This window comes from Poecilia mexicana, unplaced genomic scaffold (assembly GCF_051168715.1).
Source record: "Poecilia mexicana isolate PSO_F unplaced genomic scaffold, ASM5116871v1 scaffold_18, whole genome shotgun sequence".
Taxonomy (NCBI): domain Eukaryota; kingdom Metazoa; phylum Chordata; class Actinopteri; order Cyprinodontiformes; family Poeciliidae; genus Poecilia; species Poecilia mexicana.
In genome coordinates this window covers 13010755-13036904 of record NW_028263387.1, presented here as the reverse complement: position 1 = coordinate 13036904, position 26150 = coordinate 13010755, and the positions used below count along the sequence as shown (strand labels likewise).

General features: G+C 41.8%; 2 protein-coding genes across 3 annotated transcripts; both read left to right on the top strand.

The window, feature by feature from the left end:
* The first annotated feature begins 1129 nt into the window (after positions 1 to 1129).
* On the top strand, positions 1130 to 6467 carry LOC106906752 (uncharacterized). Its single transcript, XM_014972160.2, has 2 exons — positions 1130 to 1467; positions 3353 to 6467. Exon 2 carries the CDS (start codon positions 4080 to 4082, stop codon positions 4752 to 4754), a length of 675 nt encoding a protein of 224 aa, XP_014827646.1. The 5' UTR covers positions 1130 to 1467; positions 3353 to 4079; the 3' UTR covers positions 4755 to 6467.
* Positions 6468 to 7977: 1510 nt separating this feature from the next.
* Positions 7978 to 26071, top strand: dvl2 (dishevelled segment polarity protein 2). Of its 2 annotated transcripts, XM_014972159.2 has the most exons (15): positions 7982 to 8841; positions 15115 to 15184; positions 16590 to 16744; positions 19692 to 19801; positions 20012 to 20141; positions 20395 to 20485; positions 20623 to 20692; positions 20787 to 20926; positions 21084 to 21160; positions 21258 to 21325; positions 21404 to 21538; positions 21960 to 22091; positions 23307 to 23483; positions 23632 to 23856; positions 24526 to 26071. In XM_014972159.2, the coding sequence occupies exons 1-15, from the start codon at positions 8681 to 8683 to the stop codon at positions 25074 to 25076; spliced, it is 2292 nt and encodes a 763-aa protein (XP_014827645.1). In that variant the 5' UTR covers positions 7982 to 8680; the 3' UTR covers positions 25077 to 26071. The 2 variants fall into 2 exon arrangements, with proteins under 2 accessions (XP_087871531.1, XP_014827645.1); XM_088015405.1 differs by having other exon boundaries at positions 7978 to 8841; positions 21258 to 21538.
* Positions 26072 to 26150: the final 79 nt, after the last annotated feature.

Here is a 26150-nt window from a genome sequence, read left to right as displayed (position 1 = left end):
AAACCGAGTCGACATTCAATTACAATATTTTGAAACTGGAGTTGGATTTGGCCTTTGCTCCTGTCTTGATTGACAGATAAAGCCTTAAAGATAATCTGGTTGGTGAAATCCGATGCATGTGAGATAATATAACCCCAAATCAACAAAACCCCACTTAAAAAAGACAATAGGAGAGTTTCCTTCTCCATTTAACAAATTGACTCACCTCTTAACAGCTTAAATAAGCAGGTAAAACTATCTCCATGGGAAGAGCTATTTTAAACAATCAAAAATAAGTTTTTGATTACGTTGCCAGTTGTGGTTTCTCTAGAAACCAAGCAGAGTAAGCGTAAGCTCTTCTGAACATGTTGTCCTATCTTTTGCAGATGTCAATAATTAACCAGTTTACACTTCACTGCTTACTCTTGACATACCTTAGCAGTCATACTCAGCCCCGTTGAGTTTTGATCGTGAAGCTTTCATTTCATATCAACACCTCCACGTGAAACGTTGAGTCATCTTTTCACATGAAACACCAGGCTGACCTTCCTTTCTTCGGTTGCCTGTTTATAAATGCATTTCATAATGAAAACCCAGATGCAAGTTGACTGGATGTTTGTTGAGCGTAAGAAAATATCATTTGGTTGAAACTCTAGCTTCCTTTTACGTGTAGGAAGATCTCGAGCGTGTTGATTCCTCTCTCTGTTTTTCCAAGGTTTCAGTCTTGTTTATCACAGAACCTGCTCCGCAAAGCAGGTTTGGATCCTATTTATCGGCCTGATCAAGGTTGTTTAGTCCCCTAGCTTTGTGAGTCACATGTTTTGAAGTCTAACAGAGATTCCCATACTTCCTTCTTTAATAATGTGTGTGTAATTATTCCTCGCTTCAGGGAACTTTAAATCCTGCCACATTTCCTGGATAATTTCACTTCCTTGGGGTAAGTATCTGCTGATGTAAGCCGGGGCGCATTAGGTCGTAAACCATGCTATTAGAGTAAACCGTCCTATTAGCACTATTAAATAGGATTGTCTCAACATCAACAGGAGCGCACAATAAAGCGGAGATACGTATCAGTAATGACTCCCTGCTTCACACTTGTAAACCACAAAGCGCTGACTGTGACGAAGCGTAACAACATAATGTGCGAGTCGAGCACTTTAAGTCATGATAAAGAGACTGGGATCTGTCATTTTCTGTCCTTTGTGTCCCGGTTACCTTGTCATCACCAAGGGTTTAATTACTGCCAAGACAAACAAGGAGACACCTCATGAGGGACCAGACGGAGAAGAGGAGAGAAAGCAGGTGAGGCGGAACCAAAACACGGGCTCAGGCTCGTAGCTTTGGAATATCAAAGCTTTGGCTCGAAGGTGCAGAGGCGAGAGGTGATCTGTCTCAGCATGACAACGTTTATGGATGCGTGTGAGAGGGAAAGTACCGATCCTGGGAGGAGGAACTAAACAGAGCTCTGATTGAAAAGCTCTGCTGCAGGTGAGTTTCCGTTTTATCTGCTTCAAGGAAGGGATGATGCCATTTCTTTTTGTTAATAATCCAACCACTTTATATCATTTTGAGCTCACAGTTAACGACTTCTTCTTCAAGAAATTAACGCATTAGGTCATGTGATGTAGCTTATTTTGGCTCTGATTGCACAGATGTGTCTCTGAAATGTGAGAGGGAAGACTTCAGGTTGCCATGGGGTTATGCAGAGGAGACCCAATCTCCAAAGCAACAATCCCACCTCCCACAACCACCCTCGGCACCACATTGGGTTTTAGTTGTTCCCATGTGAAAATGGGAAGCAAACAACAAACAACAGGCACAGATGTGTCGATCTAAGTTAAACAAATCTACAAACAATGTAATGTGCTTATTTCTACAGAAATTCAAAGGATTGATGCAACTTTACCTTATCATTATGCATTAACAAATACGTTCACCTGGAGCTTGTTTTTGACTGCTTACAAGGTGTTTGAATTAATTAAGAGTCCAAATTTACTATATGTTATGAAGTATGAAGTCATTTTTGACAGTGAATGTGTCCGTTCAGTTTTTACTTATGAAAGAAAGTCAGATTTAGGATGTCTGTGAATGAACTGAATCTACTGAATATGGCAACAGAGTTGCAGTAGTTACTATTTCCCAAATAAGGGTTAAATCAGACTGGCTTGTTAAAAAATTAAACAAATATAAATCTGTGATGGGAACAGATACGTAGAGTCTGGAGGTCCATAAATCCTCTCAAAATTCGAATCCCTCCTACAACAGCAAACTATTTAAGTTTAGCAGTTTTTATCAAATTACTTGGTAAAAGAGAAAATAAATCCTTATTTTCCGGATCTGTGGCCTTATATAACCAGCAACTGGAAATGTTCCTGTTTGCCTTGGACAGTCACCCCATTGGCTTACTGGCTTGTTTGACATACACCAAACACTGAATCATGCCTCACAGTCTGTGACTGCTCAAGTTTAGACCCCTTGGACTCACTTTTCTCTGTTTAGTTGTTGATAATGAAGAACATATGCGAACCCTTCCATTATTTCATCTGACAGTCGGCTCTCTTGTCGTGTTTCCTTTCGGTCAGTGCAAGTCTGCAAGCGCAGTTTTTACTGTAAGCTAATTTGCATGTTAGACATGAGACCGGTTAAAAAGATGAAGCAATCTCATCCAAAAACAATCATTTCATTGTCAGTGGTGGTGTTCTGTGGAAGAAAATATAGTTAAAAGACACAAACATCCACAAAAGCTAAAGAGTAATGATCTGCTGCTAGCATAAAACAGCAAGTTTTTTTTGTTTTTTTTTTACTCTGATGTTGGAGGTGTGCTGTAATAACTGTGGTGGTGAATCTGGTGGGTTTGGACAGGATTCAGTATTAATCTGAGTTCTGTCATTCTGAATTGTTTTCAGTAACGTATAACTAAGGGGGGGGAAATAGCAAAAATTGATTTTCAGATGCTAAAATTTGATATATTTGCTAGTACATTAAGATTTTATCATAGCATCACATAATGTAACATTGTGAGTTTACGTTGATCTCCACATTATTTGTGCACACATGCTCCAAAATTAATGGATGAATCTGGACTGGGTCAACACATAAAAGACAAGCTAGCAGATCAGCGGAATGAGACAAAAACTTGGTTTGTACAATTTCTTTTAAAAACCAATTAAATATGAATGCTTAACAGAAGGAAAGTAGTATTTTAGAACAAATATTATTATTATTATTACTGAAAGAATAAGTAGTTCAAAATTTAACGTAGAGTGAAAGAAGTATGAAGTCAGATCTTTTCTGCTTCCCCCATCTTGTTTATTAACTTTCACACAACTTTCATGCCAAGCCTGACACTTTTTATTTTGTTTTCTTTTTCTAGTTCTGTTTCTTCATTGTTTTTGAGCATATCCATATTCTGCCATGATCAGGACAGCTGCTGACCGAATCCAAAGGAAAAATGTTGAAAGGCCTTTCATGAATCCCGGAGGACTGGGGATCAAGATCACTTTTGAAGATGATAAGAAAATTCGACAAACTGGAAATCAAACGCTTTTACACCAAAATCAAAGAAGCATAAACGACCAGGTTCTCTCTGTTGTTCTCAGATGAACTTCCCCATTTCCAGTAATTATAAACTACACAGTGCACAAGTCCCCTTTACCAGCTCTTCTCAGACTGTTTGTACTTCCCCTCAAGATTTCTCATGTTCAATGAGTCAGTGGACGACTCCTGCGGATGACTAAACCAAAAGTCAGTGAACGTGCTCCAACACAGGTCGACATTTGGGGAAAGGATTTCAGTGATTTATTAATTTTTGTTCACAACGCCGCCTTTTCTTTTATTTTCCCCCATCCTGTGCAGTCATGTATACACACACACAGCATGTGGAGGAGCTAAGAAGGGGAATGCTGTGACTCATGATGCGAATATGTTGATTTAAGTTGTATAAACAAAGAAGTCATTCAGGAGGAGCAGATGGTGGTTAGAAGCTATAATTTCCTGGAACACTTCTAACTCCTTTTCTCATTACAGATTTTCCCAGTTTTTGGAAAAGATTCATCCAAACATTTCCCCAGAGTTCAGCTGTGTCCATCCGTCTTCCAGGGATGCCCGAGGATGTGGTTCAAGGATCCCAGCAGGAGGAACCAGTTAGTGCATCCCCTTTTCCCAGCACCAGCCCTGGGGAGGCCGTAGATTTAGAGTGTCCCATTTGCTACCAGGAGTACAACCAGTACAACAAAAGCCCCCGGATGTTGGAGTGCCTCCATGTCTTCTGCACAGAGTGCCTGCAGAGGATCCAGCTGAACCCCTGCGACCCCGCTGATCCCCGCGGCGGCCCACAAGCCATCCCCTGTCCCCTCTGCCGCCATTTAACCCCTCTGCGCACTGGGAACGCCCTCGCTTTGCCCTGCAACTCCCAAATCATGTCCAGGCTGCCCCGCGTGGCGGCCTTCCGGATGCCGGCGACAGTTTCCACACGCGTGGCGACGGTCACCCAGAGAGTGGTGCTCTCTCTGGAGGGCGCCAGCAGCGGCGGCGGAGGCGGCAGGGACAGCCGCTTCATCATCCTGCCCACCGTCAGCCTGCAGGTGCAGCAGATGCACCCGGACAGGCCGTACGGCGCGGCCGCGGACCTGGTGGGCGAGGAGGGGGTCATACAGCAGAGCCGGAGGACCCTGCTGTGCGTGCAGCTGCTGGCCGTCATCTTCTGGGTGCTGTTCGTGATCACCTGCGTGGTCGGCGTGGTGTTTGGGCCGCACTTGTTCAACAGGAAATTCTAATTGGGTGATGCTCCTGACATAAAGACAATATGTGAGTGGTTTCTGTTTAGGCTGATGAACATTTACTTAAATACCTCATTGTGGATGGCTGGTGCTATTGCTACTTTTTCTTTTTTTCTTACACGGATGAAGAGCTCCCTCTAGTGTCACATGGCTGTAATAGATTCTACACATCTGTTCTTTGGCATAGTTGGCCGCTTTATTCGACGCACTTCGCAAGAATTATTCCTCAGAGATTTTGGTGTAAATTGACTTTATATCATCACAGCTGCTGCAGACGCGTCTGCTGTTCATCCCAGAAGTGCTTTACTGATGAGAACAAAGTAGCCATCAGAAGATGGGCACACGATGTCCATGCAGAGAGGACGAGGGCAATTAAAAGAAGGTCACAAGTGGCTATTTGAGGTTCTGTTGTCCTTCTGTCATCTGGAACCACTCTGCTCTTTCTCCTCTGACATCAAGTCCTTTTTGTCCATACAACCACCTCTCAGAGGACATTTTACTCCTTTCAAACCATTCTCTGTTGTGCATCAAAACCCCAGCAGCAGGCACAAAAAAGTCATGTTCAAAGTCACTTTAAACTTCTTTGTTCCCCATTCTGAACTCAGCTAGGTCTAGATGCCTTTGTGATCAACTGATGTGCAGTCTTAGTGAAGAATCAATTAGAGATGTGTACCTAATGAAGTGGCCAGTAAGTGAAGCTTCCTATTTAGCGACATGTGATGCTTGACAATATTATAACAAAAGATGTATTTGTACCAGAACTGCTCTGCCAAGGATTCCTGCCTCAACTACACAAAATGTTGCAAAGTATCCTGAAGGAATATGTTTTTTTAAAAATGGTTTATTTATGCTATTATTGTAATTATCATTATCATCACCATTATTATTATGATTATTATTATTATTATTACTACAATGTTTATCTGGCCTGGGACCAATTTAAAAGTGTCTGAGGTGAACAATCTGAATATGAACAGCAGTACTGATTCTGTAATGTAATATTCCTTTTTCTGTGTGTGTGTGTGTGTGTGTGTGTGTGTGTGTGTGTGTGTATTTTGCTTTGAGTGTTTTTTATTTGTTTAAGAGAGACACATTTATTAGAAATACTAATATATGGAATCTGATTACCTTCAATAATCAGAATTAGAATTTCTGAGGAATTTTAAGTGATTATAAAACTAAGGAGAGAATTAAAAAAAAAAGAAGAAATCTGAAATGTATTGTTTGGAGGGTTTTCTGAGCTCTTGTTTGTTTATTTGTGACCATTCATCAAATTAAGCTGGTCAAACAACACTGATGAAATTAAAAAGCTTAATTTGAATGTATCTTAACTCATATTAACTATAAGCTGCGACTGAATCTCTACTTGTTCCTGTTTATGTGCAAGCTGTGTGTTTGCAGCACAGCTAGCGGTTATAGGAAGTTAGTAAATTGAACATAAGGCAGATGATTGACTGAAAATACACTTTTATCTGGTGCTAAGGAGGATATTGCATTAATACTGGGTCTTAAAAGCTACCACCCAGCCTGCCTGAAGCAGTAATTTTGTAAGCGATTTTCTAGATTTTGTTGCTAATTTATGTGAATGAGTTAAAAGATTTTTTTAGTGAGTTTAAGTTTTGTAAAAACACCAACATCTCATGTCTGTAACAGACCTGAGTATAACCAAAGCATCGGCTGCTGAGGTCCAATAAACTGTTGTTACTCTAAGAGATGCCTTGGCGGTCATTTTTTCCTGATTGCCACATTAGGCACAGACTACTGCTTGAATATATTTTCTTCTGGTATAAATTTGATAAGTACAGTAAATATATATATATATATATATATATATATATATATATATATATATATATATATATATATATATATATATATATATATATATATATGCCCTGCGACAGACTGGCGACCTGTCCAGGGTGTACCCCGCCTCTCGCCCGGAACGTGAGCTGGAGATAGGCACCAGCACCCCTCCCGACCCCACTGAGGGACAAGGGTGAAGGAAAATGGATGGATGGATATATATATATATATATATATATATATATATATATATATATATATACATAATGTCTTCTTCTGGCAACAATAGACATAACAGCTGAGCAGTAAAACATAACCCATCAGAAGGACATTTGGTAGATGTTATTTATTACCCTGATTCATGTTGTCCATTCATTATTTAGACACAAAAGGTTTTTTTTTAAGATCAATATAGGTATATTATGTATGAACATATTTTCCTTTTTTGGTAATTGCAGTTGTCAACTTCAGTTCTTATTGAAACCAATATTCAGTAAATATATTTTAAACCCATATAAACTGTCTTTGTATTTAAAATGTCTGTTAAGTAAAACTCATTTTATTTCTACACCATAAATGGTTGGGTATTATCCAAACCCAGGATGCAAAATTTTTACAGAAATCCTGATTCTGACCAGTTTCTTTTCTTTTCTTTCTTTCTTTCTTTCTTTTTTTTTTTTTACATTTTGAGCAATTAGTAACCAGACATGATAAAAATACAATTCAGGAAAAAAATATCCTGAAACTGTAAAAATAAATAAATAAATAAATACATAAATAAAATAAACATTAAATTATGTCCACAGACTTTGAATGAGATTCAGTGACATAGTTCTCTTTCTTTAGTTGTAAAGCATATAAAATACTTGAAGACAAAAATGATCAAAAGTACATAATCTTATCAAACTATCTGTATTTTGATCAATATAGCAATAGTTTTGAAACAAAAAAAGTAATAGTGACAGCTGTGAATGAACTGGCTGTGGTTCAAAGTAGGTAGGACCACAAACATCCAGCAAATTCTACTCTAAATCAGACATAGATGCGGCTTTTGATTAATCGTGGTTATTTACAGCAATTGTTCTGAAGGAAAGAGTGAGCCATTTTCTGATCTGGTCACAGTAGAAAAGTTGCATGCCTGATTTGCAATAAGAAAACAAACATACCAAAGTCTTTGCCACAATGATTTACAGATGTTTATATTTGTTTTGCTTTTAACAGTGTTACAAATGTCTTCATTTGGAGCAAAGCAGAATCTCAGTCAAATTCCTTGCTTGTGTGCTCAAACTTAAAGTTGTGATTCTTTTCTGTAAAAATCAAACATTGTTTTATTTAAATATTGTCTGTTTAGCTCATTGCAGAGCAGCTAAAGATCAAATAAAACACATTAAATTGAATTTTGGCTTCTTTAATTAAGAAAAAATGGACAAAATTTCTGAACACCCCTGAACTTATTACTAGCCTTCCACTATACCTGAGGATTTCTTCACCTTCATACGCCATCTTTTTTCATTTTTTATTTAATTTTTTTAAAGAGAATTTGCTTATTACTAATATAAACTTTACATAACCTTATTCTAAAACCAATCTGTTTTAAGGAACATCATTCTTTTAAATATACCTGGCACTCCTTGAACTCCCTACCTGGTAGAGGGAGCATGGCTGGGACAGCACGTAAAAAAAAACAACAAAAAAAAACCTGGCGGGAGGGAGGGGGGCAACGTCTTTACGTCACACGCCGCGTTGGCTTGCAACAAGCGGTGAAAAAGTTTTTAGACACCCCCAACCCCCTCCTCTTTATGTTTTTGTTGGGGGAAAAGTTGCTGGAAGTTTTAGCCGTGTGGATGTAGCGTGTTTGCCGTTTTCTGCCCCTCGGTAACGGAGGGAAGGAGCGTCGGCGCGAGCGTGAAGTCGTCCACGGAGGTTTAGAGCGAGGACTTTCCAGCGCTTTGTGTCCGTGGGCTCGGGCTGAAAAATATCAGCGGCCCCGTCCCGTCCCGTCAGCGCTGCATCTCGTTAGCTACCTAGCTGAGTCCCCAACAAAGTTAACGCTACCTCGGCTCCCTCGCAGCCTGTCTCTCTCCGGGGAAAACGTCCAGCTTTTATCCAGCGCCGAGATGGCGGAGACCAAAATCATCTATCACATCGACGAAGAGGAGACCCCGTACTTGGTGAAGATCCCCATAGCTGCAGAAAATATCACCCTGCTGGATTTCAAACAGGTCCTCAACAAGCCAAACTACAAATTCTTTTTCAAGTCTATGGACCAAGACTTTGGGTGAGCTGCTCTGATTTTCCCCTCTAATGCTTTTGGTGCATTGCACAAGCAGGAAAGCCACGAAATGTAGTCTTAATTCACAAGTAGTGTCTGAGGGCAGGAGCAGGCACTTAAACTTGAACCAAATTAGAGATCGGAGGGGTATTTCCAACTGTAGCTGCAGGGAGAATAAATTAAAAAATATATTCTTAAAAGTTGCTTCTTCAGGTTGGGACATTTCTCACTAAACATCATCATTACAATGGGAAACATTCCCTGTTCCTGCTGCTTTTCTGTGCCCTAATCCTCATCCCTCCCTCCCTTCCTTCCTCCCTCAGCCCATCATCTGGTGAAATCCTTGCCTTTTCTTTCCTTCAGGACTGAAGCCAGGGTTTTCTCCCCCTCCTCCCTACCTCTTCAACACTTTGGCCTGCCAGCCATCCTTTCATTCCCTGGCTTTCTCCTGACCCTCTCTGAGAAATAGCTGTCTCCTCTATCAATTAATCCTCTTTTTTCTCTCTCTCTCTCTCCCCCTGTGTGGCTGCTGTGCATTTTCCTGCAGAGGAATGTGTGTTTGTGGTTTATTCACCCGGTGAGACCCTCAGGGTTTCAGTTAAATGCATTGTAGTTTTGGATGTTTTTTTTCCCCCCATGTTGGATGGCACCAGAGCTGCAGAGGCAAACCCAAATTCAAGCTTGCGATTGTGCAAGATTGCTTTACTTTAAGGCTAGGTTGACTTGGCACTCCCCACACAGAAGGAGATTATTCATACGTCCTTTAATTAAAAAAAAAAAAAAAATTTCTCATATGACGACCACAAAATTAATGACATTTTGTAATAGTATATGTGCTAAAAAATACCAATCTGCTTTTTTCACTTTTGATACCGATACAGATATCTGTGGTTTAGTATCGTCCGATACGATCCAATAATCTGATGATTTTGAATCGACTTGAAACTTTTTTTTTTTTTTCAAACACGTACATGAATGTACTGAATTACAAATATATTTGATAACTCTGCACCAGTACAACACACTGAAACACACAATTAGATTCACAAGCTTGGTCAACATAAGCAGCACAACTTTTAATTTGTTCAGTCAGCGCAATTAGGAGTATAACGGCAAATGTGAAGTAAATAATAAAGAAACTGAAACTGATAAAAACCAACAGCTTGACTATCTTGGTGAAACATTGAAAAAAAAATGACGACAAACCTTTCAAATGGTTCAGAAAGTGCAATTAGGATTTCTAAATATAACGTGAAATAAATAATGAAGCATGACGTCACTCAGTACACAAAACACAGAATTGGACTGAATAGATATACCCTCATAGATTGGGCACATCATCCCAATACCCGAGCTAAATGTTTTTCAATATCAGGACCAAAACAAATATTAATATAGGTGTGTAATTGTGAAATATAAAGACGATTATATGCGGTTTGTTAAATCTGTTATAAGTAACATGAAAAATGTGTATTTGTATTCAGCTGGGAGAAGATGCAGAAGAAGGTGTCCCGGTCAGATGAGACCTTAATGGAAGTTTTTAACCAAAACATGATGCATGCTGGGAAACGTCACACTGCACGCCATCCTCAGCAGAACATCTCCACAGTAAAACACGGAGGTGGCAGCGTCATGCTGTGGGGGGAATGCTTTTCAGTCGTCTCTGTTGATGGGAAATAAACCCTCCACACTTTTAGAAAGTACAGCAAACTACTGTTCAGTGTGGCTGCTTACAAACTTTTCAGATTTTCATCTTCAACAATTTTAGAAGACCATGCGTCTTTTTGATTCTACTTCACAATTATCCGCTGCTTTGTGTTGCTCTGTTGTACAATTTTTAAAAAAATATAAAATCCAGAAAAGTTTGAGAAACACTGCAGAAGGAGGTATTAAAGTAAATCTGATTAATTTACAAGCTCTTGGTTGTAGCTTTGATTACAACCCTACGTCAACATGATGTAATATCCTTCTGTCTTCTCATTCTTTTTTTATCATCCCAATTTTCCAGTCACTCTGAGTTTTTGAATTGTGGTCACTGCCGTTATTCAGTGTGTTTGCGACTGTGATTTTTGACCCATCACAGGATTTTGTGATTATGCAACAGACCGAGGCGTTCTGTCAACTACACCAGAGGTTTATTTACTGCTGCACTTGTAAAAATCCCTGCTGACAACGTAAACATACCCAGAGTTTTAAAAATTACCTCTTTTGTTTTGGTTTTTCCTCTCTCTCTCTTTTTTTTTTTTAGCTGGGACTCTATGTTGAGCCGTTGGTTGGTAAAACTCGAGTTGAAGACGCAGAATGTTTAGTTTATGAATGAACGTCCATGTTTTCTCGGACAAAAACATTGGATTTCTGTTTCTCACAGCAGAGTGTTATCTGTCGCTGTCATTTTCCAACAAAATTAAGTTGACCGTTTTAGACTGCTGCAAGTCAATACATTGATATTTATTCTGAATAGCTGGACAGCCAAAAAACTTTTTTTTATTTTTTTTTGAAGGTTTAATGACATTATCCAAACAAAGTGTATAAATTATTATTTGAAACAGCTGTTTTATTTCAAACATCTTCTTCTTGGTCCTTAAAATGTAATGATTTGTTGTCCAAAGTTTGTACTATCGTCTAAATAAAATGTGAACATTGAGGGTAGTAAGAGTTAATCCAGCTGGGACTGCTATTTTAATCAGACGCAGGTAACAAAGACACAGCAACTGAAATATACTAGACTATCATTACGATATCATTATTGTGCACGTTTATGTTTTTCTTGGATATGTTCTGCAGCTCTTGGAAATATTGGCTTTATCAAATAAAAAGGCTTTCAGAGCACTTTAAATCACTTTGAATGTTACTTATGTCATCTTTGGTCGCAGTCTACCCGTATGATCTGCCTTTTGAGTATTTTTATGATTTGTCGTGATAAAAATAGATTGTGCATCTGATAAAGTATTCAGTATATAGAATATTCGCTGAACTGCAATACAGAACCGCACTGCATTCTGGGGGATGTAGGCAGATTAAACGCTTTAGAGGCTGAACCTTTCACGGACCAACTAAGAAAGGCAGGTGCCATCAACTAACTCACCCACTCTATGGTTACCCAGCAACCGCTCGCTCACTCTTTGGTTACCTAGCAACGGTTTGTTGAGTAACTTGCACAGCAGCAACCTCATAACTGCTTAAAAAAATAAGAAGAAAGGCATGAAATAAAAACTATGGATAAAACAGAAGCGATCACGCCATATTTCAGATATTTAAAACAAACAAAAAAATTATCTATCGACTGATATGAAACGCTTATATCATGATACGACCAGCCAGGTTAAACACTGACAAATTTCCTCTTTTAGTCGACGTTGCATAACCGTTTTTGACTCTGGACTACTGTTTGCGCACATAGCGGGCGACCCACTCAGCGGAGTACGGAAACTCAGAATCAGCCGTAGAAACCACCTCCCACTTCAAACCCGCCTGCCGGGTCTGATTCACTCATCCGAACGTCTCCAACTGAGCTCAGACGAAAAAAATTCAAACACAGTTCCCGAGTCAGCTGTCCAGTCGAAGCAGGGATTTTTTTTCTTCCCTCCCCCTCCTCTCTCGTCGACCCAGGAGAGGAGTGTGTGTTTTCATTTGCCCTGGTACGAGGCCAGCTGTCGGCCAGAGCCTCGTGTGTGGCAGAGGGGAGGAGGGGGATCCAGAACCGGCGCTGGACCACGAGGGGAGGGATCCCAGCCATTTGCTGCGTCGTCTGGGTCGTCGTCTACAAGGGGGGGAGAGCGGAGCTCGGTTGGAGTCTCTGGATCTTCTTCTGCGCTCAGGGAGAGCATCAGGGAGCCGTTTCAGGAAGATTAATTATTAGAAAGCTGATGCTGTTGAGAGGGAGGAATGTAATGGCTGCAGGGGACTAGGAGAACGGCAGCGGAGTGGATTTTAATACTTTTAAAGACTGGAATCATATGTTTCTCAGACGTGCATGCTTATGCCCGTTTTATTGTCTGAAGCAGTTTTCACTTGTTTGATTAGACTAAACAGTAAAGAAGGAAAAACTGTTGCATAATGGCTGCTGCTGACTGTGTATGAAGACATATGAATGTTGAATAAATGAAGGAAACATTTGTGGACCGACACCCGGCGGTCCACAAATACTGTCTTCCAGCTTCCTGCTGCAGATTCCCACCAGTTCCCACAACAAGCTGGCTTTATGCTGACACTCTCTAAACCGGCACTCAACAGCTGCTTTCAAAAGCCCAGCGGAGGCCGACTGATTCTCAACTAAATGGGCTGCATATCGGCTGAGAGGCTCTCTCTTTGTAATCCTGTCTGAGAAAAATATTTGAATAATAGCGTTGTGTCGCAGGAAAGTTCACAAATGATGTTTTTGTCTCTGATGGGACAGAGGTGGACGCACGGCGGGTTCTGTGTTTGAACCTTTTGATATTTGCAAGCAGCTTCTTTTAGTTGTATAGATCTAATGCATATCAATGTGAAACCAGAAGTTTACGTACAACAAATAGACACATTCACCTTCTTTTTTCTCAGTCTGCAGTTAAATCAAACCAAACCTTTCTTGTTTTATGTTGGAATTACCCAAAATTATTTATCCCAGTTAGCAAATAGAAATGAATGTGGTAATTTTTGCTAACTTAAAGCAAGAAAAGCTCCTGATTTAACTTCAGACAGTGTGGGAGAACAAAAAAATTTATCTTTTTATTTGGTAAACTTGTGATTTCAAGTTGATCAGGGCACAAAAACTTCCAAAGAAAGACGACCAAAAAAAAAAAGAAATGTTACTTGTTAATTTCTCTGATTGTGGATTTTTATTTTCTAACGGTTCCTGACTGATTTGACACGTTTTACGGTGTGTTGATTTTTTTTTTTTCTTTTACAAAAATCAAAGGAAACCTGTGGGATATTTCAGCGGCTGCATGAAGTTAGTTTGCTTGACATGTTTTTCTCTCCGTATGTTCAGCGCCGCTGCTGTCCGACTGCCTGTCTGCCTCGCCTGCTGTGTGCAGCTCGACACATCTTCCATCAGAAATAGACCAGAAGCATATTTTTAGCGCGGCACCAGGCTCTGGGATGCTTGTGAAAGCCGCAGCCTCCTTTAGGACATCGCGCATTGTTCATAGCGGCTACGGTCATGTCCAGTCCTGCCGCTTCCCGTCTGACGCCTCTGCAAAACCAATAAAATGACCAATTCATTTATTGTAAAAAAAAAAAAAAAAAAAAAAAGTGGTTTATGTTCCTCTGGAGAAGCTTCCTACAGGTATTAACACATTTTAGCTGATTTCAGGAATTCCTGACAGCGAATTGGGTATTCAAACAATGTTTTTAATTTTATTTTACATTCGTTTATCCAGATAAATCTCATTGAGACATGGAGTTGTGTGTTTGTACAGAACAGAAATAAAGCAGATCAAATATATTGATCAATGTAGTATTTATCAAAAGCAGCTCTGATTTAAAGGAACCCAGTGTTTCAACTCTTTTGCTGGTTTCTGGAAACAGAAAATTGTAAATGACATCAAATTAAGGCAAAAAAAAAAAAAGAAATCCAAACCTTACAGCTTTGTTTCATTAAAATATTAAAATGTTTATTTTATTGCCTTGCTTCATCTTGGATCTAATTTCTTAGAACAAATCATACAATCATACACCACGTGTTTGTGGTCATTCCTGACGAGGGAAAATTTGTATTTTTCCACCGGTTCCCCTGCTTTGTTATTGTTTATTTGCACAGCTTGAATAAAATATAAATAAATAAAACATTTGATGTTTCAGATTGAGCTTCACAATGTATCAAACTAGTCATTATTCCACCTTCAGTGTGTGCAATATTGTAGTTGCAAAGAGTGCCTGAGTGTAATATTTGGTAATACTTTAGCAAACGTGCATCAAGACCGTCGTGCCTGCCGGTAAATATGATGGATGAATTTATGGATGGATGGATGGATGGATGGATGGATCGATCTATGAATGGATGGATCTATGGATGAATGGATGGATGGATGGGGATGGATGTTCGCTGCCCCAAAGGAAAGACGTTGCAAGAAGAATCACCGTCATGTTTTCACTTCGCGTGTTCCTGCTTTGAGACAAACGCATTTATCTGAACGTGTCGACTCTTTGACTCCCTACATTTTCACTGTTCTCCTTCTGAGCAACATGTTCCTCCGCTCAGCTGTGCTACTGTGAGATCACCTTCATCCGTCACCAGTGTTGTGAAAACAGAGCAGTTTATGCTTCCTGAACCTCTCCTCTCCTTTTCTCTTTCTCCAGGGTGGTGAAGGAAGAGATTTCCGACGATGGCGCCAAGTTGCCTTGTTTTAACGGCAGAGTGGTGTCGTGGGTAAGAAGATGTGAACTTGTTCTTTATTTCTTTGACAATTTTCTACACATGTTGGCTTTTATTCAAATATTTCTGAATTTTGCATGAAGGCTTTTGTGTTATATGTACACTCGGTGCTTAGAAGTTACGTTTCTCATCTGGCTTATGAAGAAGTTTCTCAACTTGAAGAGAAAAGAGGGTTTTAGGATCGCCACTTAAACAATGGATGGATGGAAATCAACAGAAATGTGATCAGAGCTAAATCTTTTAGTTTCGTCCAGGGGAGTGAGGAAGGAATCTGAACATTGCAGCAAGTGAGTTTTTGATTTCGTGGAAGAGTCTGAACTGTTGGTATCGAAGTTATGCTGCAGTCCCTTTGAGTCTAGCATAAAGTCCACATATTCTTCACATTTCGTCACTAATTAACCCCAGTGAAACGTCTTCCATTGGCAGAGCACAGCTGCTTCCTGGACATAAAGAAAGGCCCCCCGTTTGTCCGATGATGCTCCAGCTCTGGCTCCGTGTCGCACGGCCTGCGAACGCTTACAGTAAAGCGATTTGCCAAAACAACTGTTGTAATACTTTTCCTTTTCTCTGGTGGAAGTCCCAGCTGTTTCACCCCACCCTGCGACTTGGATCCGAACAAAGACAGAACACCGAGACTTGGCCCAGAAACGCAGGTCTGGGGGCCAGAGCATCTGCTAAGTGCATAAGATCGAGGCAGGAGAAAAAAGAAAAAAAAACATGAAAGGAAAAGGAGAACAAAGGTTGGAGAGCAGAGGAGCTGATATGTGATCTGCAGACTGGAGCAGGAATCCCTGAAGTCTTTCCATGCAGGGACGTCTGTCCACATGTTGCTCATCGTTTGGGATCGTTTCTACAGACGGAGCTCATTTACAGGAAACTCTTTACTGTCAACGTTTTAAAATTCGTGACACTAATACGCCGTAATGTGTTTCTGAGCACGCCGAGCGCCTGCGCGGCGTCAAAGTGATGAGACCTCTGGATTGAAACTTTTTATCCCTCCATTTTTCAGTCTCACTCCCTTCCTGTCTGTGTGTTTCATGCGCCTTGTAATCCGAGGCTGCGCGGCTTTCATCCTGATTGTTGCTGTTTGTGTGTGTGGCCAGTTTTCCTGGATAATGAAGGGAGACAGGTTAAGTGTGGGATAGCGTTTCAGTTTGCCCTTGAGACGTTTGTCTGAAAAGAGTCGAGTGTTTCTATGTCAAAGTAATTGACATGGTAGACGTTTCCCCTCCTTTCACCTCCGCTCTCCTCCTCCTCCTTTCAGTCTTCTGAATTTCTCAACCACTCCTCTCGCTTTCAGCTTCAACATATAGGTTTATTTTCTCTTTTTTTTTGCCATCCTGCACGTCCTGTCTCTAACTCATCGCCACTTGTTCCGTTTGTCTCTCTCTTTTCTTAGTTGGTGTCTTCGGAGACTCCCGTTGCAGAGCCTCCAGTTGCGGTGGTGCCCCCTGTGGAAACAACCGCCCAGCCTTCACCACCTCCACCGCCCCTGCCACCCCCACCTGCAGAGAGGACAGGGGGCATCGGGGACTCCAGACCACCCTCCTTCCAGTAAGCAAAGCACAGTTGTTCTCATTTACTCTACAGTAAACCCTGTAGGACATGACCTGGATGCTGGACATGAAGGTTTTCCAGACTTAAAGTTTGGTGTAAACTTTGACAGAGAAACTCTTGAGCAGCTCACGCTCTCTGTCTCGGGTTCCTGCAGGAATACTGCAGAGATCTTGTAACTGATCTTACCTGAAGCCCCTGTTGTCTATACTGAGGACGCTCACAGTTACTTAATTTATTTATTTATTTTTTTTAGAAAATCTCTGGTGAAATGGTTTATTTTTACTCCCAGTTAAATTAAATGTGCCTGGCACATTTTTTTAAATTTATGCTTGTACGCTCAGTGGCCCATTTCTTAAGCCACTCTTAAAAGATGCAATAACTTATTATGCAAGAAAAGCAAATGTGTGTTAATTTTAATTATTTAAAAAGTTCATATTAAAAATGTAACCATTCTCAGTTATAGGTTAAATTCTACAAAACTCACTGTTGTCGTGCGCTGGCCAGCAGGGGCATATTTGGATCAACGAGTCTCCATGACAATCATATAAGCCAGTTATTTTAGGAGCATTCATGAAAAAAAAAAAATCTTTCTGTCCTTAGAGGTGGACAATGTGAATAGTTTTCAACCACTTCAAAATAAGAGCGTGAATATGAACGTCTTAAATACGTGAAGTATTTGTAACGATAAACAACATTTCAACACGGGTGTCGAACTTTATTCAACTGAGAGTTTACAAAGCAACCACGTAAATTAGTGTTTTTCGGTTTGTTCAAAAAAAATTTATTTAGCAGGCCCTAAGCGCGGTGAATGTTTTCAAAGTTAGCAAAAATGGTAAATGAAAAATGAGCTCTGCTGTGTTTCAGTACTGACAGCAGGTCGGCCATTAATTGCAGGGGTTTTCTTAAGTATTTCATATAATTTTTTTTACTCCTGCTAAATAAATAAACTCATATTAAAGGGTTAAGTTTTCTTTCCACTGTGAGATTCCTGCAATTAAACTCTTATTAAAAGACTTTCCATGCATCTTTATCAGATCATGTCAATAAATGTGATTGGTGTTGTGTTTAATAGAACTGAATAAAAGACACATGGGTTTGATTTTGTTTGCACGTTTCTGAATGGTGGACATTATAACTATTAAACTACAACTAAAGAAAATAGTTCAACAAAAATCGAGTTCTCTGCGTTGGCTTCGCTGCACACCAGCAGTCCTTGTAGCAGCGAGCTTTAAGATGTCTAAAAACCAGCTGAGGTAAACATAAGCAGGTTTACTCACACAGCTCCCACATTCAGCCAGTCATATGATTGGTTTTGGAGCTGAAGATTACGTTTAAAACGGATTTAGACTTTAGAAAGCCGTTGCTGAACGGCGCTCCAAACGTGCCTCTGAAGGAAAGTCTTGGAGGCTTTAGCAGAACAATAACGACCAAATTCAGAAGAGTCGCATTCGAAAAAGATTATTGCAATGCGAGAAATCTCACAACTGTTGGCTTTTTAGTTAGGAATTTGTCCTCAAAAAATGCATTTATCTATAAAACTCATTATTTAGCTGTGATGTTGAAACAAACATAATAAGTGTTTGAGAAACTGATGATTTCTTTCATTGCTAACACGCAGAAGCAAGGTGCTGTTTTCTAGTTACCCTCTTTATTTTTCTACATTTTCTCGTTTAGAGGACAACTATTAGTCTGAGCTGTTCTCGATTTCTTCCTTCAAATAAACCAGTGTTGGGGGAAAAAGAACAAAAAGGAGCATGTGATTTATAGGATCTTCCTCTAAATCGGAGGACACGTTCTATTATTAGGAAAATATGTACTAAAGCAGTATTTAAAGTTTAAACAGTTGTCAAGTCTAAACAGCTATTGCTTTCCAGAGTATATCATAAATCTGCAGATCAGTGACAGAGTGAATATTTCTGTTAGAAAGAATTTCCTCTCTATCCCAATTCTTAACAATCCTTTAAAAAGTCCGAAGACGTTTAAGAGACGTTTTCACACCTAGCTTGTTTACGTTGGTCCCAATCAGATAACCGATTTGTTAACTTGTAATCTTTTCATGGTGGGAGAGCAAAATGTAAATACAGGAAGCTGGAGAGCACATGGAGAATTTAACCATGTCATTAGATTTTTTTTTTTTTTTTTTGGGGTACAATTTAAAACTCGAACTGAGCTGCGCTGTGACCAAGGGCACCACTGATCACCGAGCGCATATGCAACTGGTTCCCCAGCTCGTAACTGGAAAACCGGTAAGTTGGGCGTGACATCACTCCCAGATCGGTTCTTCCCTCTGGAGTAAATGGATTGGAACCAGAGAGTAACGCATCTCATTTGCAGAAACAACTCGAGTGTTTTTGATCGCGCTCAGTTCACGAGCGTTTCTTAATGAAGGACCACTGCCGGTGGGACACGCCTGAAATCACACCAGGGGAGGCATCAAAGAGTGAAGTGGAAGATAATGGATCCCTCTTCACACAATGATGGAATTACCTGCATGGGTTTAACATTTGGCACAACATTTGCCTTTGTGCCTGGAATCGGGTTTCGCCTCCATTGTAATACCAAAACAGCGCTTATACTCGAGCTGCCGATGGATCTGCGGTTATCCGATCCTCTCAGGAGATTCAAGCCACGGGAGATGACTGCTTTAGTTTCTGGATTCATTGTAATATGATGAGATCATATCAGGTGTTGGTATCAGACGTGAAAAACTTAATTGAAGTGACAGGTAACTGGATCATTGCCTGTAACTAAAAGCTGACCGTCAGGCATGCTGTGTTTAAAAAAAAAAAAAAAAAAAAAAAATCTCAATCTCATCATTCGTGACCCGAAACGGTTCATTGAGCTTTAAAAAAAATATCCTCAAAGAAGCGCAGGGGCATCCGCAAATTTTACAATGATCACAGAAAACGGTTCAGATATCGAATGTCTGTTTTGCTCTCTGCAGTCCCAACGCTACGGGCAGCGTGGAGACTTTGGACGATCAGACTGAAACCGAGTCCGTGGTTTCCTTCAGGAGGGAGAGACCCCGCCACAGAGAGGGCGTGGATCAGCACGGTGAGAAACCGCACATCACCGCGCTCACAAAAAAACAATCCAGTATCACGGAGCTTTATCCAGACCTGGCGCGCCTCCACCCTTCCAAGCGCTGGCAGATAGGATCAGGCAATGTTCGACTGTGGAATGTTTTCCACTCGGCAAAGGGAAAACAGGAAAAGGTGAAACTTCATCCGGCATGATTTCTCCCGTTTTCTGTTTATTTTCAAGGGCCCCGCATGAACGGCCAGAGCCGCCTGGAGCGCCACCTGGCAGGGTACGAGAGCTCCAGCACAGTGATGAGCAGCGAGCTGGACACGACCAGCTTCTGTGACTCTGAGGATGACGACACCATGAGCAGGTGAAAGACGAAGGACGAAACTATTGTGACAATCCGAATACACAGTCTGGATCAACGTCTTTATAGAAACAAAAGGAGAAGATCAGAAAGGAAACTTTGATCAGATTCTAACTTTGCACAACTTTTGCTAAATCTCAGTAGCTTTAGTTTGTTTGTATTCTTGCTTTTCCGTTTTCTTCTCTGAGTTGCAGCACAGTTGAGGAGAGGATGTCGCCTTCCTGCTGACCTTTTTTCCTGATCTGTAAACTTGTAGGTTCAGCAGCGCCACAGAGCAGAGCACCGCCTCCAGGCTACTGAAACGACACCGTCGGAGGAGGAAACAGCGCCCCCCGCGGCTGGAAAGGGTACAACAAGCACTTCCGACACCCTCTCCTGCAAATTTAGTGTTTTGTTTCTTTCTTTTTCTCTTTTTTTTTTTACATGGTTTGAACTTTTTAAAAGTTTAACACAGATGTAGTAATTGAATCAATTTGTTCGTCAGGCCTCGTCCTTCAGCAGCGTGACGGACTCCACGATGTCCCTGAACATCATCACTGTCACGCTCAACATGGGTCGGTACTCGGCGGTAGTAATATTTTAGTTGAACGACAAAACGCACTCTTTAGCTCGTTTTTAAAGACCCGCTCTGATGTCTCAACAATGCAGAGAAGTACAACTTCCTGGGTATTAGCATTGTGGGCCAGAGCAACGAAAGAGGGGACGGCGGCATCTACATCGGCTCCATCATGAAGGGCGGGGCTGTGGCTGCGGACGGACGCATCGAACCCGGAGACATGCTGCTGCAGGTCTGCAGGGACGAATGATGCATTGTTGCTTCGGCACGGCTGCTTCTGTTACTGTGTTGTGTTGTAAACCTTGAATAATAAAAAAAAAAAAAGAAGCAGAATAGATGAATCTGCAACACTGTTTAGTATTTCAATAAACGTCTTTTTGCCGTCGAAGGTGAATGACATCAACTTTGAGAACATGAGTAACGACGACGCGGTGCGAGTTCTCAGAGAGATCGTACACAAACCAGGGTGAGTCGCTGATTTCCAGTCCGCATGCTTCCGGTTCTGCCTCGGACGTGAACTGATCTGTGTTTTTTTTTTTTTTTTTTTTTTTTGGCTTTGGCAGACCCATCATACTGACGGTGGCCAAGTGCTGGGACCCGGCCCCTCAGGGCTACTTCACGCTGCCTCGCAGTGAGTACACGAGCCCCTCAGGTCCTCCGGTAGACAAACGCCGCAGTCGGTCAGCTCTTCCTCCTCTTCCTCTGCCAGATGAGCCGATCCGACCCATCGACCCCGCGGCCTGGGTCAGCCACTCTGTGGCCATGACTGGGGCCTACCCTCCCTATCCGGGCAGCTCCTCCCTCAGCACCATCACCTCCTCCTCCTCCGTCACCGAGACTGAACGTGAGTCTGCTTTTCAACTTAGTTTTAGCCAGATGAGGTTCGGAATGACGCAAGTTCTGCTGACTTCGTTTCCGTTCATCTTTTATCTTTTTAATGACGTTAGCCCACAAATCCTGTTTACCTCTTTCTGTTTGTCTGTGTGATAAGTGCTAGGTGCTTTGATATGCTTCTCCTCTTGGTTTTGATCTGATTGAGTCCGGTTGGGTTTGTGTTAGCTTCTGTTGAACTTTTACACATTTACGTCTCGTTACGACTGCAAACTGCAGTTTACTTCATCAAGATGTTATGTGATAGCGACAATTTGAAAATATGGGAAAGTAAAGTGATCCTGACTGGTGGCATTTCATTTCCCTTTCGGGATCAATACAGCATGCTTGAATTTTGAAATTGTAAAGCTTTGTGTGCTTCTGTTTCCCTCCAGGTTTCGACGACTTTAACTTGTCGCTGCACTCTGACATGGCGTCCGTCGCCAAGGCCATGGCTTCACCAGAGTCGGGACTGGAGGTCAGGGATCGCATGTGGCTTAAAATCACCATCCCCAACGCCTTCCTGGGTAAGAAGAAAAGAAAAAGAGAAACTCCTGCAGGAAAAAAAAAAAGAAAAACCTCAGCTCTCTGTGGCTCTCTGGGGGTTACAGGGCAGCCATTATGCTCCCAGAATTAAAACCGTGTGACCTGTGGGAGGGAGGGAAAAATCTCAATCCTACGAATGGAAATACTTGTTCTGGCTGGAAACATGCGCCAAATTGGAATCACCTGCAAACTGACTCACAAGCAGCAATTACAAAATTTACACATTAGCCCAAATGTGGTGCTTTTTATTTTGAATTTTGTTTTTATTTTATCTGACTTGTTTGTATCGTAAAATCCTGCAGCTTAGAGACATTGAAGACAAATTACTATGGAGTCCCTCAACTTTATTTTGGGATTGTGACGTTGCCTTAGAACAACATGCTTCACTATTTTATACTCTGGGTGTTTATGATTGTCTGCAGTGGTATAATTTCATCTGATGTTTTTCTAACTTATTTTTGGTGCCCCATTTGCTCTGCAATGGGAGAGCTGACTCACAGAAAACGTTCAGTTATTTTCAATAAAATAACAGTGGAACATGGAAGGTGTGTTGTGACCTTATAACACCCGAGAGCATCAAGATATTTAAAAAAAATCGGCAGGTCAGGCTTTTTAAATCGCTGTGATCGGTCAGAAAACTGCAATCGGTGCACCCTTGCTGATTACACAACGTTTAGGGTTTAAATTCACTGTGGATTTTCTCTAATGTAGAGGTCAACATCATACATCCAGTCTAGACATGAAGGCATTCCACTAATATTTAGCCAAACATCAAACAAGTAGCGCCTCAACCTCATACTTTTTACTGTGGCTGGATGTTTTCTGGAAGGGTTGTGGCAAAGCTATTCTTAAATCTTAAATTTTGTCCAATCCAAAACCAGTTTTCAATTAAAGTCAATTCAAATTCAAATTGAAAACTACTTTATAGATCCCAGAGGTAAATTAAATGTTGGTGTAACTCGTATAAGAGAGTTATTGTGTGTAGTGGTGGCTGCTGTAGCGGTCGGTAACACAGTGAATTTGAAGAAGCCTCTGACTGAAGACGCTCTGTTTTCCCGAGAAATTTGCATGAAGACTTTGAACCGGATGAAACAGGCTGATTTCAACCTCCTGTCTGTTACTGTCTGAGATAAATGTTTCATTTATTTCCTGGGTGTCACTGAGAACCCGTCTCTCTCTCGCTCTCTGGGTTTCAGGCTCAGACGTAGTGGAGTGGCTCTTCCACCACATCGAGGGATTCCAAGACCGCCGGGAAGCCAGGAAGTACGCCAGCAACCTTCTGAAGGCCGGCTTCATCCGACACACCGTCAACAAGATCACCTTCTCCGAGCAGTGCTACTACGTGTTCGGAGATCTGAGTGACTGTGAGAACTGTGAGTCGCTGAAATGTTAATCTCAATCCAAAGGAAATTACAGACGGCATTTATTCTGATAAGGAGAGGTTTATATTCAAGAGTAAAACTCCTCTTGATTAATTTGTTGGTGGGTTGAATCTATTCTGTTCTTCTACTTCCCACCCAGACATGGCCAACCTGTCGCTGAATGACAACGACGGCTCCAGCGGCGCCTCGGATCAGGACACCCTGGCCCCCCTGCCGCTCCCCGGCGCCTCCCCCTGGCCCGTGATGCACACCTTCCCCTACCAGCCCTACGCAGCACATCCCTACTCCAGCCAGCCGCCTCCGTACCATGAACTCACCAGCTACAGCTACGCTCCGGGCAGCACGGGCAGCCAGCACAGCGAAGGTGACGAAACATAGTTTATAATCGTTTAAAAAAAACAAACAAAAAAAAACGTTTTAGGTATTCTTCAACTTCAGCTATCATGGACTCAGTTTTTAACTTTTGACTCCCCTCCTCCTTCAAATTAAACAGAATTAGTGTCAAATGTTTTGTGCAGCAAAGAGTTTAGTTTGTGCTGCGATCGTTTTAATATTAATAAATGTTTCCTGGGGTCATCAAAGGTCAACCTGAACCTCCATGTTTACAAAATCAAGCAGATTTTTTTTGTCAGTCAACTGTACTGCGTGGCTCTGTGGTTAAAAATGTACAGAAACTCGTGCTGTCAATGTAGGATAAAATGTTACAATTTAATTTGAGTACATTTGTCCAGTGCAAAAAAAAGAAAAAAAGTCCCACGTTGAGAAAAAATTAATTAAATCAACCAACCATTTACTCAAAATCCCAGTTGGCTTGATTTTTGGCACTTCTGGGACATTTAATGTAAGAAATTTTATGTGCATTTTTTTTATTTTCACTAGTTTTGAATAGCTTAGGAAATTAGCGCTCAACAGAATTTTCCTACTTTTGACCCAAACCGACTGAAATGAGAACATTTAGGTCTGGGGAAAAAGCAACGTTACGAACCAGTAAAGTGAGACGGTTTCTGTCCTCTGTTCCTCCTCCTCCTCTCAGGGAGCCGAAGCAGCGGCTCGACGAGGAGCGAGGGCGAGCGGCGGCGCAGCAGCAAGGGCCCCGGCAGCACCGTGGGCGGGGGGGAGAAATCCCCCTCCGGAGACGGCGGCGGCGCCGAGTCGCGCTCCGGCAGCGGCAGCGAATCGGAGTACTCCACCCGCGGCAGCCTGAGGCGCGGCCACGGCTCGTCGGCCCCCAGCGAGCACAGCCACGCCTCGTCGCAGCGCTCCCACCACCACCGGATGCCGCAGCCCCCCCACATGTCCCCGTACCCGCCGGGCATCCTGCCCTACAACCCCATGATGCTGATGATGGTGCCCCAGCACCCACACCCGGCCATGGCCGCCCACGCTCTCCAGCACCCGCAGCAGCTGTCGGCGGCCCCCATGCACCAGGCGCTGCCCCCTCCTCCCTCCTCCACACCGGGGGGCCCACCTGGGGCCCCTCCCACCCGTGACCTGGGCTCTGTGCCTCCAGAGCTGACCGCGTCCCGTCAGTCGTTCCACCTGGCCATGGGCAACCCCAGCGAGTTCTTTGTGGACGTCATGTAGATTGCTTTCTGTTTTGTTTTTGTTTTTCTTTGCGTCGATCGGTTATTCGTGTGAAGTCATCGAACGGTTCTGCTCGGCGAGCTCACGCCGCCCATCGGAGGAAGGGCTTTGGTTATAAATTAGGTAAAACAGGGTTTAAAATTACAGAAGAAATTAATAAAAAGCAAGCTGATATGGAATACGGTTTGATTAAATGTGCCAATAAGTTTAGTTTCTGCTTAAATAAAAACAAAAAGTACAGCTTTAACGGTTCAGAAAGACTCGTCTGTTCGGGTTCTTCTGTGTTTGGAGCAAGGTTTCAGCACAGCGTCAGGAGCCAGGCGGAGCTGCTCTGCAGCTTGAGTCGCTGATCTCAGATCTGCCCTCCCTGGCGCCACACAGAACAGAGTTTAACACTAGAGGGCGCTAGGTACACCATGTACTGGAAGAAGGATCCACTCCTGAATGCATGGTATGTTTTGTTTCTTTTTTTTTTTTTTTTTTTGATGAGTGCCTTACTTTTTTGAGACGTGAAACACTCCAGGTACATAACATGTTGTTCCACATTGTTTGACAATGAACTTCTCTGTACATAAATATCCGCAGCTCCTATGTAAAGCGTGTGCTCCAATGTGAAAGGAAAAAGGTCCAAAAGCGTCAGCGGGAATCAAGAAATGAATCAGATCACTGCTGACCTGAAAGGTACCACGATGTTCTGAATGTGACACCACGTGCTTATGGCGGTACCTTTTCATGACATTCAGTGTATTTCTTTAAATGTGATACAGCTCCTCATCCTTATTTTTTATGCTATTGACTCACGTTATTCACCAATTTTTGTTTTTTTTTGTTTTGTTTTGTATGCGTGACTTTATAAATCATGTATAATCCAAATATTAAGGTGCTAAATGAAGAGTCAACATTACAGAGAGAGTGACATGGACAGTGTGGCGCTGTTTCAACTCGTAACACCATCTTTGTTTGTGCCTTTCAGAATAAATTTGATACTAGCTCACCGTCTTGTGTGTTTAGATTTATTCGTATGTGGCTGGAAACATGTTGACATTTACATAAGTTCTGAGGTTAAATCACACT

Excerpts from the sequence above, each read along its gene's own strand:
- LOC106906752 (XM_014972160.2), top strand. The coding sequence starts at position 4,080 with ATGCCCGAGGATGTGGTTCAAGGATCCCAGCAGGAGGAACCAGTTAGT.
- dvl2 (XM_088015405.1), top strand. The coding sequence starts at position 8,681 with ATGGCGGAGACCAAAATCATCTATCACATCGACGAAGAGGAGACCCCG. Across the intron at positions 22,092-23,306 it reads CATCCCCAACGCCTTCCTGG|GCTCAGACGTAGTGGAGTGG; the intron begins GTAAGAAGAAAA and ends TCTGGGTTTCAG. Across the intron at positions 23,484-23,631 it reads TCTGAGTGACTGTGAGAACT|ACATGGCCAACCTGTCGCTG; the intron begins GTGAGTCGCTGA and ends CTTCCCACCCAG.